At 44.4% G+C, this 19,309-nt stretch overlaps 1 protein-coding gene across 1 annotated transcript; it reads left to right on the top strand.

The window, feature by feature from the left end:
* Positions 1–146: 146 nt before the first annotated feature.
* On the top strand, positions 147–16,550 carry mrpl46 (mitochondrial ribosomal protein L46). The gene is made up of 4 exons (XM_078427335.1): positions 147–434; positions 13,673–13,871; positions 15,697–15,870; positions 16,234–16,550. Exons 1-4 carry the CDS (start codon positions 174–176, stop codon positions 16,494–16,496), a joined length of 897 nt encoding a protein of 298 aa, XP_078283461.1. The 5' UTR covers positions 147–173; the 3' UTR covers positions 16,497–16,550.
* Positions 16,551–19,309: the final 2,759 nt, after the last annotated feature.

Below are 19,309 nucleotides of genomic sequence, written 5' to 3' on the forward strand. Positions count from 1 at the left end.
AGGAATACGGGGAGGATTGTTGTGATCTGGGGGTCGGCGACCGCTATTGAGTTGGGTATTAATTTATTCTAAGCGGTGGGATGCGGACTGTTGCTGATCGGGGCTGCGGTGGGGGTTTGTGAGTTGCACCTTCTCCCCAAACTCCCCCACCCCAGACGAGTGGTATCGCCAACATGGCGGCAGCGCTGCGCCGGTTGCCCGCGCTCGGGGCGTCCGCGACCGCCGCACGGCTCAGCCCCGCCACCGCCGCCCGGGGAGTGTCCACAGGTCCCGCGGCCCAGGCCTCGCTGCAGCCCGAGCCCCAGGGCAGCCGTGGCCAGGAGCTGGCGGTGAGCCGCTGGCAGCTGTACAGCGCCGTGTGTCTGCAGCGAGCGGCCGTGGTGTCGCGGGAGCGCAACGGCCTGGAGAGCGCGTTCACGCGGCTGCTGGAGCAGGTGGGAGCAGGGGCGCGCACTGGGGGAGCGGGGACGTGCCTGCATCAAGGGGGGGGGGAGGGGTCATACTGATGCCACCCATAAGAGCACAACCACTCCTAGACACAAAATGTTGGCGTAACTCAGCGGGACAGGCAATGTGACTCAGTCTGAAGAAGGGCTTTCCGCAGAGACCGTTCACTCCATAACCCCCTGCCCTGGTCCACTCGTCCCTTCCCACTCAAAGCACCCCATCCCCGGGCACTTTCCCCTGCAGCCGCACGAGATGCAACACCTGTCCCTTTACCTCCCCCCCTCAACTCCATCCAAGGACCCAAACAGTCTTTCCAGGTGAGGTGCACCTCCCCCAACCTCATCTATTGCATCCGCTGTTCCAAGTGTCAACTTCTCTACCTCGGCGAGACCAAACGCAGTCTCGGCGATCGTTTCACTGAACACCTTTGCTCAGTCCGTCTTAATTGCAACAAATTGCAACAAATCTGAAATCATCATCATTGGTCCAAAAACGCTCACCAAATCCACCCAAAACTTCATCCTCAACATTGATGGTCTCCCAGTATCCACCTCACCTCACATCCAGAATCTTGGAATCATCCTTGATCAAACCCTCTCCTTCGACAAACACATCAAACACATTACAAAGACAGCCTTCTTCCACCTCAAAAACATTGCCCGTCTCCGTCCATCCCTCTCCTCCACAGCTGCAGAAACCCTCATCCACGCCTTCATCACCTCCCGTCTGGACTACTGCAACAGCCTCCTCTATGGCGCACCCATCAATAAACTTCAATACATTCAAAACTCCGCTGCCCGTCTACTCACACACACCTCGATCCGTGACCATATCACCCCCGTACATTATAAACTCCACTGGCTCCCCATCCCCCAGAGAATCCAGTACAAAATCCTCCTCATAACCTACAAAGCCCTCCATAACCTGGCCCCATCCTACCTGACCGACCTCCTCCACAGGCACACTCCCACCTGCACCCTCCGCTCTGCCGCTGCCAATCTTCTATCCCCCCACATCCGGACCAAACTCAGATCCTGGGGGGACAGGGCTTTCTCCATCGCTGCTCCCACCCTATGGAACTCACTACCCCAAACCGTTAGAGACTCCTCCACACTCACCACATTCAAAACATCGCTGAAGTCTCACCTGTTCAGTACTGCCTTCAACCACTGAAGGTCACCTCACCTTCTGTCTCCTTTCTCTGTTCATTTATTTATTTACTTATTTATCTATTTATTCATTTCCCTATGTTCTCAAAATCTCTGTAAAGCGTCTTTGAGTATATGAAAAGCGCTATATAAATAAAATGCATTATTATTATTATTAACCTACCTCCGCTGCCGTCGCAGCTGCGGCTTGCCTGCAGTCCGTCTGTCTTTTGTGTTTTTTGTTGTTTTTGTCTGAATTGTAGTTTTAATATGGTGTAATGTTTGTATGTTATGTTTGGGGGGGGGGGGGAGGGAACGGGAACGGGAACGGGAACTGTAAAATTCTCTCTCCCGAACGGAGACGCGACCTTTGTTTCTGTGTTGTGTCTCCGTTCCCGTTGCGGCCTACCACCGGCCATGCACCTGGGACCGGCGGGCTCCACCTACCATCGGCCATGCACCTAGGACCACCTGGGGCTCTGGTTCGCAGAGCCCATGGCCTGGACTCACCACCTGCGGCGCTGGCTGCCTGCGGATGCTGCGGGAACGGCTGCGACTCGTCTCCAGTGGCTCCGGCGCGGGCCGCCTGGACGTCGGAAGCCCGCAGGCCCCTGGGTGGGGGCCGACATCGGGACCTCCGGCAGCGGCAGCGTATTCGCCTACCCCAAATCGCGGGGCTTGGGTCGGTCCGCCGCGGACCTTTCACCGTCCGGCGCGGCCTGAAATAGACCGCAGGATTTTCAATGGGTAGTTTACACCCCAGCGGTATGAACATTGACTTCTCTAACTTCAGATAGTCCCTGCTTTCCCTCTCTATCCCCTCCCCTTCCCAGTCCTCCCACTAGTCTTCCTGTCTCCGACTACATTCTATTTTTGTCCCGCCCCCTCCCCTGACATCAGTCTGAAGAAGGGTCTCAACCCAAAATGTCACGCTTTCCTTCTCTCCAGAGATGCTGCCTGACCCGCTGAGTTACTCCAGAATTGTGTGTCTACTCTCGCCCAGAAACATCACCCATTCCTTCTGTCGGAGATGCTGCCTGTCCCGCTGAGTTACTCCAGCATTTTGTGTCTACGGTTTAAACCAGCAACTGCAGTTCCTTCCTACACAGAACAAAACTACTCGTTAGTTTCACTCGTTATCACCCTCTCCACAGCCAACAATGGATCATTGTGGGCTCCACATTTCCTTGATCATCTTTGCTGGCTTTGATTTGTGTTCTGGCATACCTTTCATTCATTTGTTCAATGTACCTTTTCATATCTTTAGTTTCCCTCTCCCCTGACTCTCAGTCTGAAGAAGGGTTTTGACCTTTAGTTTAAACTACCGAGTCCCGTCACGTGTCCGAGGCACAGTGAAAAGCTTTCACTGTACATATGCAGATGGTACAGAGGTACGGATGCTGCCTAATCTGCTGAGTTACTCCAGCTTTTTGTGTCTACAGTGTTAATTACTAACAAGTTCTTCAAAGGTCAGCATCGGTTTCTCACCGCAGATTACACTCAAAAACGTGGGGTTGAGGTGCCTCTTGAACTGCTGCAGTCCTTCATAATCCCAAGGCCATTCCCATGGTCATTGGGGATGGAGTTCCAATACACCAACCCAAAGACCTTGGCATGGCAATAGGTCTTCATGTCAGGGTGGTGTGACTTGGAGAGGAAAAATAGTACATTCCTATGTACATGCGGGAGTCAATTATAAAGGAAGAAATTGGGGAACATTTGGATAGCAGTAACAGGATTGTTCTGAGTCAGCGTGGATTTACGAAGGGGAAATCATGCTTGACTAATCTTCTGGAACTTTTTGAGGATGTAACTAGGAAAATGGACAAGGGAGAGCCAGTGGATGTAGTATAAGAAAATAACTGCAGATGCTGGTACAAATCGATTTATTCACAAAATGCTGGAGTAACTCAGCAGGTCAGGCAGCATCTCGGGAGAGAAGGAATGGGTGACGTTTCGGGTCGAGACCCTTCTTCAGACCCTTCTGAAGAAGGGTCTCGACCCGAAACGTCACGCATTCCTTCTCTCCCGAGATGCTGCCTGACCTGCTGAGTTATTCCAGCATTTTGTGAAAAAGCCAGTGGATGTAGTGTATCTGGACTTTCAGAAAGCCTTCGATAAGGTCCCACACAGGAGATTAGTGGGCAAAATTAGTGCACGGTATTGGGGGTAGGGTACTGACATGGATAGAAAATTTGTTGGCAGACAGGAAACAAAGAGTAGGGATAAATGGGTCCCTTTCAGAATGGCAGGCAGTGACTAGTGGGATACCGCAAGGCTCTGTGCTGGGACCGCAGCTATTAACAATATACATTAATGACTTAGATGAAGGGATTAAAAGTAACATTAGCAAATTTGCAGATGACACAAAGCCGGGTGGCAGTGTGAAGTGTGAGGAGGATGCTATGAGGATGCAGGGTGACTTGGACAGGTTGTGTGAGTGGGCAGATGCATGGCAGATGCAGTTTAATGTGGATAAATGTGAGGTTATCCAGTTTGGTGGTAAGAACAGGAAGGCAGATTATTATCTGAATGGTATAAGAAAATAACTGCAGATGCTGGTACAAATCGATTTATTCACAAAATGCTGGAGTAACTCAGCAGGTCAGGCAGCATCTCGGGAGAGAAGGAATGGGTAACGTTTCGGGTCGAGACCCTTCTTCAGATTATCTGAATGTTGTCAAGTTAGGAAAAGGGGAAGTACAACGAGATCTGGATGTCCTAGTTCATCAATCACTGAAAGTAAGCACGCAAGTGCAGCAGGCAGTGAAGAAAGCTAATGGAATGTTGGCCTTCATAACAAGAGGAGTTGAGTATAGGAGCAAAGAGGTCCTGCAGTTGTACAGGGCCCGAGTGAGACCACACCTGGAGTATTGTATGCAGTTTTGGTCTCCAAATTTGAGGGATGACGTTCTTACTATTGAGGGAGTGCTGCGTAGGTTCACGAGGTTAATTTCCAGAATGGCGGGACTGTCGTATGTTGAAAGACTGGAGCGACTGGGCTTGTATATTCTGGAATTTAGAAGGATGAGAGGGGATTTTATTGAAACATACAGATTATTAAGGGATTGGACACGCTTGAGGCAGGAAACATGTTCCCAATGTTGGGGGAGTCCCGAACCAGGGGCCACAGTTTAAGAATAAGGGGTAGGTCATTTAGAACGGAGATGACGAAAAACTTTTTCACAGAGAGTTGTGAAGCTGTGGAATTCTCTGCCTCAGAAGGCAGTGGAGGCCAATTCCCTGGATGCTTTCAAGATAGAGTTAGATAGAGCTCTGTATGATAGCGGAGTCAGGGGATATGGGGAGAAGGTGTTAAAGTTCGGTTCTTAAAACAAACAACAACACAAACAGTTAAAGGTAAACCAAGCAAAGCTTTAATTATCATCTGACGGGAGTGGGGGGACCAGTGCTAAGGGTGTGACCATACATAGCACTCCCCTTGCTTCCACTCAAAGATACAGCATTTTCACAGCATTTCTATACAGAATTTGCAGCCAGGATGTTTAACACAACATTTCCTTCAAATCAATCACAAACTGTATCGAACACAATATATTTGACACCCTACAGTCATAAAATATTCCACACAATAAGTCATTAGTCGAAGGTAAGGATCCTTATCATACCACAGAAGGGCTTGTTTACACATTCTCACAAATAGTCAACAGTTAACCACATTAGCGAGAGCATTGTCCATTGTCTTTCCCAGACATCCTTCCCAGGGATAACAGGATATAGTATCGAAGCTGGCATTGAAGCTTTAGGAATCACATAGTTATATCCTGCCTGGTGCAATTTTGCAAACATCACCTATTCAGGACCCAAAGTTCAGGCTCATCCTGTTCATTCATTCTACCATTTTATTATTTCTGTGGTTTCCAGGGATTGTAAGTTTCAGCTACCAGACTCATCCTTATGATCAATTAACATTCATCCACTTACAACAATACAGAAGCCCCAAAAGCATATAAACAGGTTTGCAGACAATGGCCAAGCATCCCATCATGCAAAGTTAATAGCTATTAACTCTTTCAAAGGCAGGAACGGGGTACTGATTGTGGATGATCAGCCATGATCACGGTGAATGGCGGTGCTGGCTCGAAGGGCCGAATGGCCTACTCTTGCACCTATTGTCTATTGTGCCTGTCGCTCTTCTCATTTTTGGAATGAGATAATTTTGGAATATTCTGGGTCAGTAGTAGTCGTAGAGCTATACAATTTGGGAACTGGCCATTCTGTCCAGCTATATTCTGTATATATATATATATATATATATATATATATGCATATGTATATATATAGTGTGCCACTATATTCTGTACTGTTTATTTTCTCTGGTGTACTCGTGTGTGGTATGATTTGCCTTGATAGCATTCAAAACATTTTTTTAATTCTATCTCAGTTCATATGACAATAATAAATCTATATATGCTGACCAAGTTGTATTTTGTGTATGTAAACACAAGGAACTGCAGGTGCTGGTTTACAAAATAGCACACAAAAAATGCTGGAGTAATTCAGCAGGGTCAGGCAGCATCCCTGAAGAACATGGACAGGTGACGTTTTGAGTTGCGACCCTTCTTCACCTATTGATGTTATCAAGAAATGCTACTTGACCCACTGAGTTACTCCAATACTTTGTCTTTTGTGTATTTTGTAGATGATACGCATTGGTTTTGTAGTGTGCTGGTGATTCAGGGTGTTTGATGGCATTAGAGCCAATTTTGCTGCTTTGACCTGAATACAGGCGCACAGCATAGAAGCAGACTCTGGTCCATCTATCTACACATCCCATTTTCATTAATTAATCGCTGATCTTCTATGCCTTAGTGTTTCATGTAACCTTCTAATGTTGTGCTATTTGAGATTTTTTGAAGCTGCATTTGCGCAGGAAAGCAGAGCAATTCATATGTTCTTGCTCTGTGCCTTGAAGATATCCTTTAAGGAATGATGACTTTAGAAGTGGGGCAGTACACGTTCATCAGTTTGATTCCTGGGATGTATGGGTTGTCCTTAGAGTATGAATTCGAGCAAAATGGACTTAAATTCTTTGGAGTATAGAAAAATGAGAGGTATTTTCATTGGTAAAAGAGGTAAGGTTTTAAACATAGAACAGTACAGCACAGTTCAGCCCACAATGATGTGCCAGACACAATGCCAGGTTAAACTGATCTCATCTGCCTGTACATGATAGCCAAAGTAGCGGAATCAAGAACTAGATTTAGTAGGAACTTGAGGAGCAACTTTTTTCACACAGAGGGTGGGAGATATATGGAGGAGGCAGGTACTCTCGGGCCCCCTTGGTCATGGCTGACCATGGTGATGCATCCTAGTTGTTGGCTGCTTGCTCCACACCTCGGCTAGAGCAGCGTTGCTTGTGGCTGAAGGGACCAATGCGGGAGTGACGTCTCTGTCGCAAAGGTCACATTTGTGTGTGGTCTCTGGTCTGTTGAAGTTGCTGCGCTCCATTCTGCGTGCCCGCTTGTCTGCCCCTGCTTTGATCAGTTTCTCTCCCCCAGTTTTGAGATGTTGGTTCAGGGTACCTCTCCACCTCGTACGGTCACCTGCAAGGCTCTCCCAGGACTTCACACCGATGTCGAGCAGATACTATATAACAATATTTAAAAGACATTTGGACAGGTAAATGAAAAGGAAAGATTCAGAGATATGGGCCAAATCTGGGCAGGTGGAACTAGTGTAGACGGAGCATCTTAGTTGGCATAGGGCAAGTTGGGCCGAATTACCTGTTTCTGTGCTGTATGACTCTCTGATTCCGGCCCCCTCCGCCAGAGAGGGGAGGTGCCGCCCAGGCCTCGAGTCCAGTCTATCGCCTCTCACATCCACCACCACTTGCTGGCCAGCTGTGATCGGCAGCAGGCCGTGATCCAGGCCCCAAGTTAAACTGATCTCACTTGCCTGTACATGATCCATATCCCTTTATTTCCTGCACTTCCATGTGCCTGTCTAAAAGCCTCTTAAATGCCCGTATTGTATCTTCCTCCAGCACCACCCTTGGCAATGTGTTCCAGGCCCCAATCACTCTTTGTGTGAAAATCTTTGTCATACAATGTGGAAACAGGCCCTTCAGCCTATTTTGCCCACACCAACTAACATTAGCTCCACCAGCCTGCAATTGGCCCATATCCTTTAAAATCTATCCTATACATGTACCTGTCCAAATGTCCGTTAAACTCTGTGATAGTACCTGCCTCAACTACCTCCTTTGGCAGCTCGTTCCATCTACCCATTATTCATTGTGAAATCTCCATTAAACCTTCCCCTCTCATCTTATAGCTTTGTCCTCAAGTGTTGGACATTTCCACTCTGGGGAGAAAGATTCTGACTGCCTAACCTAGATAGTCCTTTTGAGGGAATTATCTTGCATAAATGTTGTGTGGATGTTTCCCTTAGGCGAGGGGGGGGGGTTGAATTGGTGGGTCAGAAATTAGGATACATCTCTTAGAAGGTTGTAAATCTTTGGAATTTTGAATTCTCAAAGAGATATGATGTTGAGTAATTGATCTTTGAAATCATAAGAAGAGAATAAAATTGGGATCATAAATCAGATAAGCACTGTTCTTTGATTAGCAAAACTTCCAAGTTGTATGGCACATTTCTGCTACTTACATTTTGTGCTCTTATTAGAATCAGTTAACGAAGGAAGTTTTCTGGGGCATTTAAATGGAGTTTCAGTTTAGTTTATTGTCATATGTACCGACCGAGGTACAGAGAAAAGCTTTTGTTGCTTGCAAACCGGTTAGCGGAAAGTCAATCCATGATTACAATCGAGCCATCCACTGTGTACAGATAGATGTTAAAGGAAATAACGTTAATAACGTTTAGTGCAATGTAAAGTCCGATCAACGAGAGTCCAAGAGTGTAGATAGATCGAGGAAAGAGGTAGGAAGGAATTAGAGTTTGGGTCTTGGTAATTGAAGATGTAGCTGCTAACTTTATAATACTTAAATTTGTGGGTCAGTAAAGGACCAAATTAGAATAGGACAGTGAATTATCCAGTAAGGTTAGCTTTCGGTGAGGCCTTGGAAACATTTGAGGTAAGTTATTTATTTGTTTTGAAGAATGTAATTTAGATTGCTTTTGATGAAATTTGTCACCTGCCCTGAAGCATTCAGTGGCCATGTACATATACTCTTTAATATTCTGAGGGTATACTTCCTAAAGAAACTATGGTGGATCTGAAAGAAAACTGTCACTTGCTTAAAAATTCTCAGCCAGTCTCAGTAGATGCCTGTGGGGAAAAATGTTTTCTTTTGTCAACATTGAAAATTGTTTTTAAGCAAGTACAAGTAGAATAAAGGGGAAGAGAAAGGAAAAATACAAAAGGTCTTTGGTAGATGAAGTTGAGTGATTGTAGAGATAACGGTGCAGGGAAGAAGATAAAGATGGTAAATGAAGGCGTCAAGTTGAGTTTATTGCCATACGCACAAGTATGGTGAGGCACAGGTACAATGAAAATCTTGCCTCCAGCAGCATCGCAGGCACATAGACTAAACAAACACACTTGTAAACAAATTATACAAGACAGTGAAGAGAAAAAGACTGCAAAAATACACAGTAGAAAACGTCTATTGTAGTGCAAGAGGTGGTCTGTTGTGTTCTGTTACCAAGTAGGATTAGGGTTGTGCAGGTCAGTTCAAGAATCTGACTTCCTACACATTTTGTCTGCTCTACAACTCTCAAGGTATGCCTACTTTGACGAAGTTCTCCTCTCTCTGACGGAAGTTATGTGAGACCAACTCTCGCTGCTCCCCCTCTGTGATTCCTACTGCTCTACGACCATGTTTTAACCCAGACTTGCTTCCTCTCTGCTCCGACCACAATGAGTTCCCAGCCCAGCATGACGTAGAACCTTTCTCCGTCATACAGACAGTACTCATAGTCAGGATGGAACCTGGGTCTCAGGCGCTGTAAGGCACCTGGATATTCTTGCTATGGAGGGCGTGCAGCGTAGGTTCACTAGATTAATTCCCGGAATGGCGGGACTGTCGTATGTTGAAAGGCTGGAGCGATTGGGCTTGTATACACTGGAATTTAGAAGGATGAGGGGGGATCTTATTGAAACATATAAGATAATTAGAGGATTGGACACATTAGAGGCAGATAACATGTTCCCAATGTTGGGGGAGTCCAGAACAAGGGGCCACCGTTTGAGAATAAGGGGTAGGCCATTTAGAACGGAGATGAGGAAGAACTTTTTCAGCCAGAGGGTGGTGAAGGTGTGGAATTCTCTGCCTCAGAAGGCAGTGGAGGCCAGTTCGTTGGATGCTTTCAAGAGAGAGCTGGATAGAGCTCTTAAGGATAGCGGAGTGAGGGGGTATGGGGAGAAGGCAGGAACGGGGTACTGATTGATAGTGATCAGCCATGATCGCATTGAATGGCGGTGCTGGCTCGAAGGGCTGAATGGCCTACTCCTGCACCTATTGTCTATTGTCTATAAATGGGGGCAGGTAGGACCTAATCTTGATCGGCATGGACGAATTGGGCCTAAGTGCCTGTTTCAATATCAATAGTCAATAGTCGTTTATTTGTCACATACACATAAATGTGTAGTGAAATGAAACATTACCCGCAGTTGAACAATAAGACCAATAAGAATAATCAATAAAAATGCAATAACACATACAATCACAAACTAACACCAAACAAAAAGAAACATCCATCACAGTGAGTCTCCTCCAGTCCCCTCCTCACTGTGATGGAAGGCCAGAATGTCTTTTCTCTTCCCCTGCCGTCTTCTCCCGCGGTCAGGCTGTTGTCGTTGCCACGTCGGGGCAGTCGGGACATTGAAGCCCCTGCTGACGGTGAAAGGTCCGCGGCGGGCCGACCCAAGCCCCGCGATTCGGGGCGGGCGAAGACGCTATCGCTGCCGCTGCCGGTGCTCCCGATGTCGGCCCCCACCCAGGGGCCTGCGGGCTTCCGACGTCCACGCGGCCCGCGCCGGAGCCTCCGGAGACGAGTCGCAGCCGCTCCCGCAGCATCCGCAGGCGGCCAGCGCCGCAGGTGGTGAGTCCGGGCCGCGGGCTCTGCGAACCAGAGCCCCAGGTGGTCCCAGGTGCATGGCCGGTCGTAGACCGCAGCGGGAACGGAGACACGACACAGAAACAAAGGTCGCGTCTCCGTTCGGGAGAGAGAATTATACAGTTCCCATTCCCTCCCACCCCCCCCCCCCCCCAAACATAATACAAACACTACACCATATTAAAACTACAATTCATACAAAAACAACAAAAAACACAAAAGACAGACGGACTGCAGGCAAGCCGCAGCTGCGACGGCAGCGCTGGCTGTGTGATGACTCTTTATTCACAAAATGCTGGAGTAACTCAGCAGGTCAGGCAGCATCGCAGGAGAGGGAATGGGTGACGTTTCGGGTCCAGACCCTTCTTCAGACTCTATCTTAACCTGATACATTTAGCAGTTGATCTGGTATTCCTGCAACTATCTGATTATCTAAAACCGTTCATCTTATTGTGTAATCACTGATGTTAATAGAGCCAATGGCCTGTTTCCTTTAGCATCGTTACTGGTTTGCATATCCTTCATTCATTGTTCTTTATCTCTCCACATCACCGTCTATATGTCTCGTTTCCCTTATCCCTAACCCGTCTGAAGAAGGGTCTCGACCCAAAACGTCACCCATTCCTTCTCTCCAGAGATGCTGCCTGTCCCGCTGAGTTACTCCACCTTCTTGTGTCTATCATATTTTGCAAAGATTGGTGCATTTTCTACACTGCAACAATGAAGCAGTTACTTTGGATGTTATCACTCTTTGGAAAGACCTGAGGTTAAATAAGAAGCAATATAAATGCAGGATCTTTTGTTTTATTCAATCTAATACTGTATCATGTAAAAAAATTTGACCGGGTGGTCTCTTTTCATAACCCTGGTTGTGAAATAAATATTTAATTAATAATCAATCATGCTGTCTTATTGTGAGATCAAAATTCCTGCTTTCTTTCTTTAATGTATAAATAATGTAAGATATAAAGAATAACAGTAACAAAAAAAGTTTACAAAGAGTATAAATCCCCACTGGATACTGGTACTATATGATGGAACACTAATGTTGGGGGAGTCCAGAACCAGGGGCCACAGTTTAAGAATAAGGGGTAGGCCATTTACAACAGAGATGAGGAAAAACTTTTTGAGTCAGAGAGTTGTAAATCTGTGGAATTCTCTGCCTCAGAAGGCAGTGGAGGCCAATTCTCTGAATGCTTTCAAGAGAGAGCTAGATAGAGCTCTAAATGATAGCGGAGTCAGGGGGTATGGGGAGAAGGCAGGAACGGGGTACTGATTGAGAATGATCAGCTATGATCACATTGAATGGTGGTGCTGGCTCGAAGGGCCGAATGGCCTACTCCTGCACCTATTGTCTGTTGTCTATTGTCTATTGTCTTCTCCCCATGACCTGTGTGGAGTTTTTCCTCCCACACTCCAAAGGCATACAGGTGTGTAGGTTAATTGGTTTCGTAAAATTGTAAATTGTTCCCAGTGTGTGTAGGATAGTGTTGGTATGCGGGGATCGCTGGTTGGCGCGGACTCAGTGGGCCGAAAGGCCAGTTTCCATGCTGTAACTCTAAACTAATCATGGATAGGTGTTGATGATTCAAGTCAAGGTCTAAGGTTACCTAACCAGTCTGAAGAAGGGTTCCAGCCTGAAACTGCCTATCTATGTTCTCCAAAGATGCTGCCTGACCCACTGAGTTAGTCCAACACTTTGTCCCTGTCTGTATCAGTTATTTGATCTCTTCTTAAGTAGAAATCCAGACACTGTTATTGACAACTGCAAATTCAGTCAGAGAGGAGTAAAAAAGTAATTAATTTGTACTTGTGTATCCTGTAATCTCTAAATTGTGCATGTCTATAAAAATATCAAATATTGCTAAGATAGTTTGCAGTCAAACAGCTTGTTTGTTCAATGTGGTGCACATTGTGGGAGGGTGTGTGGGAGGGGCAGCAGGTGTGTGTGACACCACCCAGCATGTGATTTTAATCAAAGAGTAGATTAATTATTTGATAATAACTGATGACAGTAGCTGGAAATATGAAGACCCTGGAGTTTGTATCTCGAGATTGAAGCTGCATGAGTTGTACAGCACAGGAACAGGCCCTTCAACTCACAATGTGTGTGCCAAGACCAACTCTTATCTGCCTGCACATAATCCATATCCCTCCACTCCCTGCACTGGCATGTACCCATCCAGAAGTGTCTTAAATACCACAATTGCATCTCATCTCCACCACCACCCCCGACTCCAGGCACTCACTACCCACATTGTTTAAAAAGCAAATCTGCCTTCCACATCTCCTTTAAACTTTGCCCCATTTCACCTTAAAGCTCTGCCCTCTAATATTTGATATTTGAATCTGGCTGAAATCTTTTAAATTAGGCACTTGTCAGCTTTGGATATAGCAATCTTTCTTGAAAAGATACTGCATACTAATGCATCGTGTGCATCTTGAATCAGTCTAATTTTTCAAGTTTTATTTTGCTTATTGTGAAATACTAGAATCTGGAGGCTGCGCTTAAAATGCCTTCAGGTATGTGAATGGTAGAATTTTGGGGAAGTTTAGTTTAGAGATACAGAGTGGAAACAGGCTGTTTGGCCCACCGAGTGTGTGCCGACCAGTGATGCCCATACACTAACACTGTCCTACACACTAGGGACAATTTACAGAAGCCAATTAACCTTCTTTGAAGTGTGGGAGGAAATGACCACGCAGTCACGGGGAGAATGTGCAAACTCCATACACACAGCACCTGAGGTCGGGATGTGAGGCAGCAACTCCACCACTCCGCGTCAGAAGTTGATGGATATGTGAGGAGAATAAAATGGGATTTGTGTTGATTTAATGTAAATGGGTGCTTGATGACTTCTGGGTGGGCACGTTCATGTGCAGGGAATAGACGGATATGGATAATATAAATGGGTGCTTGATGGTCAATATGGATTTGCTGGGCTGGAGATCTTGTCTCTGAGTGTATGACTAATGCAATGGTACATTCACATCCAGCTTCCTAAAATGCAATTGATCTTGCTGACATCTTACAGATGGAACTGGAGAAAAGTCTCTATTCTGAACATGAGCTACGAGTCTTTGAAGATGAAGAAAGAATTCGTCGGAGGCAGGCAAACAATTATGATTCTGATGAAGAGGAGGATGCTAGCCAAGACATTATGAGCAGCCAAGATCTAGAGGATGTGTGGGAAGAGAAGCTCAAGCAGTTCATACCTGCTGATAGAGTGCAAGGTCTGTGTCTTTTCCTGATTTGTACTGTTTAAAAGAAATACTCTAAAACACACCACAAAGATCAGGCAGGGCAATCAAAACTTTATTTAAGAGCATCAAATACAGCAAAGATTCATCTGCTCCTTTTATACAGAATCTCCCTTTAATGTGTTGTTTATGGTTGCGGGCACTTTAGCATTTTTTCCTTCATCAGAATGCTCTTATGACAATTGTAAAATCATGCTCCTCAGAAAGACGCAGATCAACAAACACAGCCCAATCCCACCCCATTTGTTCTTTCACAGTACCTTAACTGTTAGAGAGTCATAATGTGGACTCAGTATCTGTGCTGTTTAGACACTGTAATTCCTGCCAGAGATACTGTTCAAAACTTACCATATAAACAAAAGGGCCATTCTTAGTCACTTGTGTGACCCAAAAATGTGAAAAATTGTGAAATACCTATCTTCTGAAATTCTGAAAGCATTACAGGTATATTGTTTTGTACTGTATTTATGACTTGTATATGTTGAAGCTTATCAAGTGACATTTTTATGTTATGCTGACAATGTTTGTTTAGGGTCAGCGGTCAAATATGACCGGTCATGTGTGTGACCATCTGAGGTATTGATCTCTGAGTTCAATAGTGACTAAACCCCCCTCCCCCAAACATCCTGGATATAAATTTCAAGACATTTGGTACATTTTTGGTGAAGACATTTCTTTTCATCTTTGTCCTAAAGAATCAATCCTGTATTATTGAGTTTGTCCCCTGGATCTCGACAATACTCCGAATGTATTCAAGCTAATGTTTTATAAAGCTGCAACATGACTTCCTGACTCTCATAGTAAAGGCTCCAGCTCATTCCATATGTCGTCTTTACCGCTCTATCCACTTGTGTTGCTACTTTCAGGGAGCTATGGACTTGGACCCCAAGATCTCTCTGTAAATCAATGGTGTTAAAGGTTCTGCCATTAAATGCATAATTTCCCTTTCTCTTTGACCTGCCAAAGTGCAGCACCTTACACCTGCTCGGATTAAATTGTTAGCTTTCCTAACTATTTATTCTAGTGGTACACAGCCTATTGCAGATCATTTACTCGGATAGGCTGAGGCCTCTACATGTGAAATATTTTACCATTAAGCTAATAAGCTTTTTAAAAACCATTTATTTTACATTTTCCTCATTTTATATTTGCCTGGTCTTAGTCCACCTATCTAAATTATCTATATCCCTTTGTAACCTTCATATCTTATTTGCAACTGATTCTCCTAAATATTTGCACAGAACTCAAAATGTTTTACCATTGTAGCTGCCAATTTCCTGCCTGCTCGCATGGTCTCCCTCTGACTCTGCCCTTCTCTTTCCCAATTTTTCTATCTTCATCTCAGAATGGATGAGTGACCAATATCCATTAGTACAGATGGGGACAGTGTGATGCAATGACCACTGAAGATGGAAGGATTCACCTTCACCTTCGGTCCACAATGTTTGTGCCGAACATGATCTCATCTTCCTGTACATGATCCATAATCCCTCCATTCCCTGTACTCTGATGTGCCAATCTATAAAAGCCTCCGAAATGCCACTATGGTATCTGCCTCCACCACTGGCAAAGCATTGCAGGCCCCCACCATTCTTTCGCTCCTCACATCTCCATTGAACTTTCTGAGTTTAAGAATCTCGGGTTCCTGAATGGTAACAGAACGATTAATGGTTTGTTTGTGATTATTTAATGTGAATAATTCTTCGATTGGGAAGAATGCAGTCAGTGGTGCTGAATCATTCCTTCAAACGTGTTGGTGTCCATGCAGATTAGTTTTTAAATGTGTATTTCCACACAGAAACGGACAAGTGGAATGATAGATCAACAGTGAACAGGCGACTGGATGAAAAACTGCTGTTGTTAGTAAAAGAAAAAGTGGGGGGTGAAGAGATCTGGTTGCTGCCACAGAGTTACTGGACACCAGGGGAAACCATGAGGCAGACTGCAGAACGTACCTTGTCGGTGCTGGCTGGTAAGAGCGTTTTTGGTAGCTTTTGACGTCAATAGAATTGTAGCATGATAAAGGATGGGGAAATGGCCATCAAGTCTATTGTGCTTGTGTCTTTTCCCGACAGACTAGTCATATTTTTTCACTTTTGATATTTATGAACATAACTATTGAATCTGTTTTCGCTGTTCTTTCAAGCATTGCATTTCACATCGCGCCAATTTGCAGTTGGGAATAAAACTTCTTGTACCTTCTCTGGTTCGTTTGACAATAAATATTGTGTCCTTGCATATTTAAGGTTGCATCTCTTCAGTATAGGGTGTTGGTTTTTTGAATTTAACTTAATATGTCCTTTTCTCTCTTCAATCCTCTCCCACTATTTTGTAGGAAATGAATTGCAAGCTGTTTTTATGGGCAATGCTCCAACCGGTGTCTACAAATACAAGTATCCCAAGCCTATACAAACTTCCAGTAATGTCGGATCCAAAGTATTTTTCTTTAAAGCCTTGCTGATAAACGGAGATCTTGAGACAAGAAATAAAGAGGACCATGTGTGGGTAACCAAGAGTGAACTGAAGGACTACCTCAAACCAAACTACTTGAAACAAGTGAACCGCTTCATCTTTGATAGCTCGACAATATATGTATAGAAAAGTTATTTTGTTAAAAATAGAATTATTATCAACATTAAATTATAAATCAAATCTGCGTGTTACCATTTTCTCGTACGCTGGGGATTTCTTAAGTCTTTAGCTTAGTTTTGTCACTGTCAGAAATCGAACTGGGTATGTTCCAGTCCATTTTATTTAATCCAGTCCATTGATCAAATCCAGTCCATTTCATTTAATCCACACTATTTTATTTAATCCAGTCCACTGATCAAATCCAGTCCATTTTATTTAATTTATATTTTGATTAGGGCAATCACAGGTAAAGGCAGCATTTTAAAATCCAGTCCATTTATCAAATCCAGTTTAGTTATCAAATCTAGTCCATTTTCAATTAAAAAAATATATAATCATCACAGGTTGAAACCAGCATTTACTGTCAATCCCCAATCATCCATGCTCTTGCAGCCATTTCAAAGTCAGCCACATTGCTGTGTCTGGAGTCGTGGACCAAGTACCTGGACCTGGACCAGGTAAAGATGGCAGATTAGCATTAGTGAACCAGGTGAGAATTAATTCCAATTCAGCGGTTTATGTCTCATTCTTATTAATGGCTGTTCTAGATTATTAACAATTTAGTTCCATAGCTGTCGTAGTGGGATTTGTGTTCTAGTCTCTGAACTGGCGGTCTGGTAATTTGAACCACTATACCATTTTGTGTGGTAGAAATCAGTGCAAGAAAACAATTGATTTTGACTATAATATCCTAGGAAAAACAAAACTATTGAGCCACTTGAAGTTTTGTTACAGACTCTCAAATTGTATATCGGTAAGCAACAGATATTTGTGGGAATAAAGGGAGAAATTTGGAATGGGAGAATCTAAAAGCGAGGGCATTGTTTGGTTTCAACAGTTTATCCCCCATCTCGCACTATCAGTGAGAACTGTTCCATAATCAACCATTATCTGTTACCAGCTAGTAAAATCAGAAGCCTTCAGACCAGTGACAAATGGAAGCTGATTTTAAGCCAGGCATTATCAAACTACTCTATTTGTTAAAACATGTTCTCCAGAGATGTTGCCTGACCTGCTGAGTTACTCCAGCAATTTGTATCCTTCTGTGTCTTTGTGTAAACCAGCATCTTTATAAACTGCATTTGTTAGATGTTTGTATGCACAATTTCTGAGCTTGTCAGTGATAATGAAATTTGCACTTAAATTGCTTTTAGCTTGGAAGATGCAAATTAGATTATCTAGATTTCACCCGACTGAAATGTACTTGCTATTGAGTGAACAGAATCTAAAACAATACTTCACGGGATTTTATTGCAAGTCACTTTGGGTGATGTTCTTCCCCTCTACTTTGGTGGAAGATTCACGCAACAACTCATTTATGCCATGTGGTAACATTAAGTATTAAATCATTGCACATATGCGATTTCAAGTCTCACAAACATATCCCTGTCACGTTTTGGTGCGTAATGTTATGTTAAACAATTGCAAAGTCTAAATAGCCTGGGTACACCTAATGGTGGACATACCAAAAGCATGGTTGGAGCAAATAAAACACTGAGCAGCATAAAATTGTTAGTTGTTTCAGCTATGTTTCCCTCATGTTTTAGACAAAATAAGGTTAAAGCAGAGGTGCTTTGCAGATCTGATTGCATATACTAATTGAGTTAGTTTAGTTTAGAGATACAGGTAACTGACCCTTCGGCCTGAGTACCCGCCAACCAGCGATCCCTGCACACTAACACCATCCTACACACACTAGGGGCAAGTTTACAATTTTACCAAACCGATTAACCTACAAACGTACACCTATGGAGTGTGGGAAGAAACAGGAGCACCCAGAGAAAATCCATGCAGGTCACGGGGAGAACTACAAACTCCGTATTGACAGTACCCGTAGTCAGGATTGAACCCGGGTCTCTGGTGCTGTAAGGCATCAACGCTACCGTTACGCCACAATTTATTCAATGGCGGGACTGTCATATGTTGACAGACTGGAGCGACTAGGCTTGTATACACTGGAATTTAGAAGGATGAGAGGAGATCTTATCGAAACGTATAAGATTATTAAGGGGTTGGACACGTTAGAGGCAGGAAACATGTTCCCAATTTATTCACAAAATGCTGGAGTAACTCAGCAGGTCAGGCAGCATCTCGGGAGAGAAGGAATGGGTGACGTTTCGGGTCACCCATTCCTTCTCTCCCGAGATGCTGCCTGACCTGCTGAGTTACTCCAGCATTTTGTGAATAAATCGATTTGTACCAGCATCTGCAGTTATTTTCTTATATAACATGTTTCCAATGTTGGGGGAGTCCAGAACAAGGGGCCACAGTTTAAGAATAAGGGGTAGGCCATTTAGAACAGATGAGGAAAAACTTTTTCAGTCAGAGAGTTGTGAATCTGTGGAATTCTCTGCTTCAGAAGGCAGTGGAGGCAAATTCTCTGAATGCATTCAATAGAGAGCTAGATAGAGCTCTTAAGGATAGCGGAGTCAGGGGGTATGGGGAGAAGGCAGGAACGGGGTACTGATTGAGAATGATCAGCCATGATCACATTCAATGGCGGTGCTGGCTCGAAGGGCCGAATGGCCTCCTCCTGCACCTATTGTCTATTGTTGCTATCCAAACAGATCAGATATACCATACAATCAGTTCAAACTCAAGTACATTAAATAGAGCAGAGGAGAAGATACAGAGTGCATTGTAGCGCATTTAGAGTCTTACAGTCATACAACACAGAAAAGGACCTTTGGCTCAATTATGTCCACCAAGATGCCTGATCTACACTAGTCCCACCTGCCCACTTTTATAGTTATAGTTCCATAGACAAAGTCCAATGTCCT

This window comes from Rhinoraja longicauda, chromosome 33 (genome assembly GCF_053455715.1).
Source record: "Rhinoraja longicauda isolate Sanriku21f chromosome 33, sRhiLon1.1, whole genome shotgun sequence".
Classification (NCBI taxonomy): domain Eukaryota; kingdom Metazoa; phylum Chordata; class Chondrichthyes; order Rajiformes; family Arhynchobatidae; genus Rhinoraja; species Rhinoraja longicauda.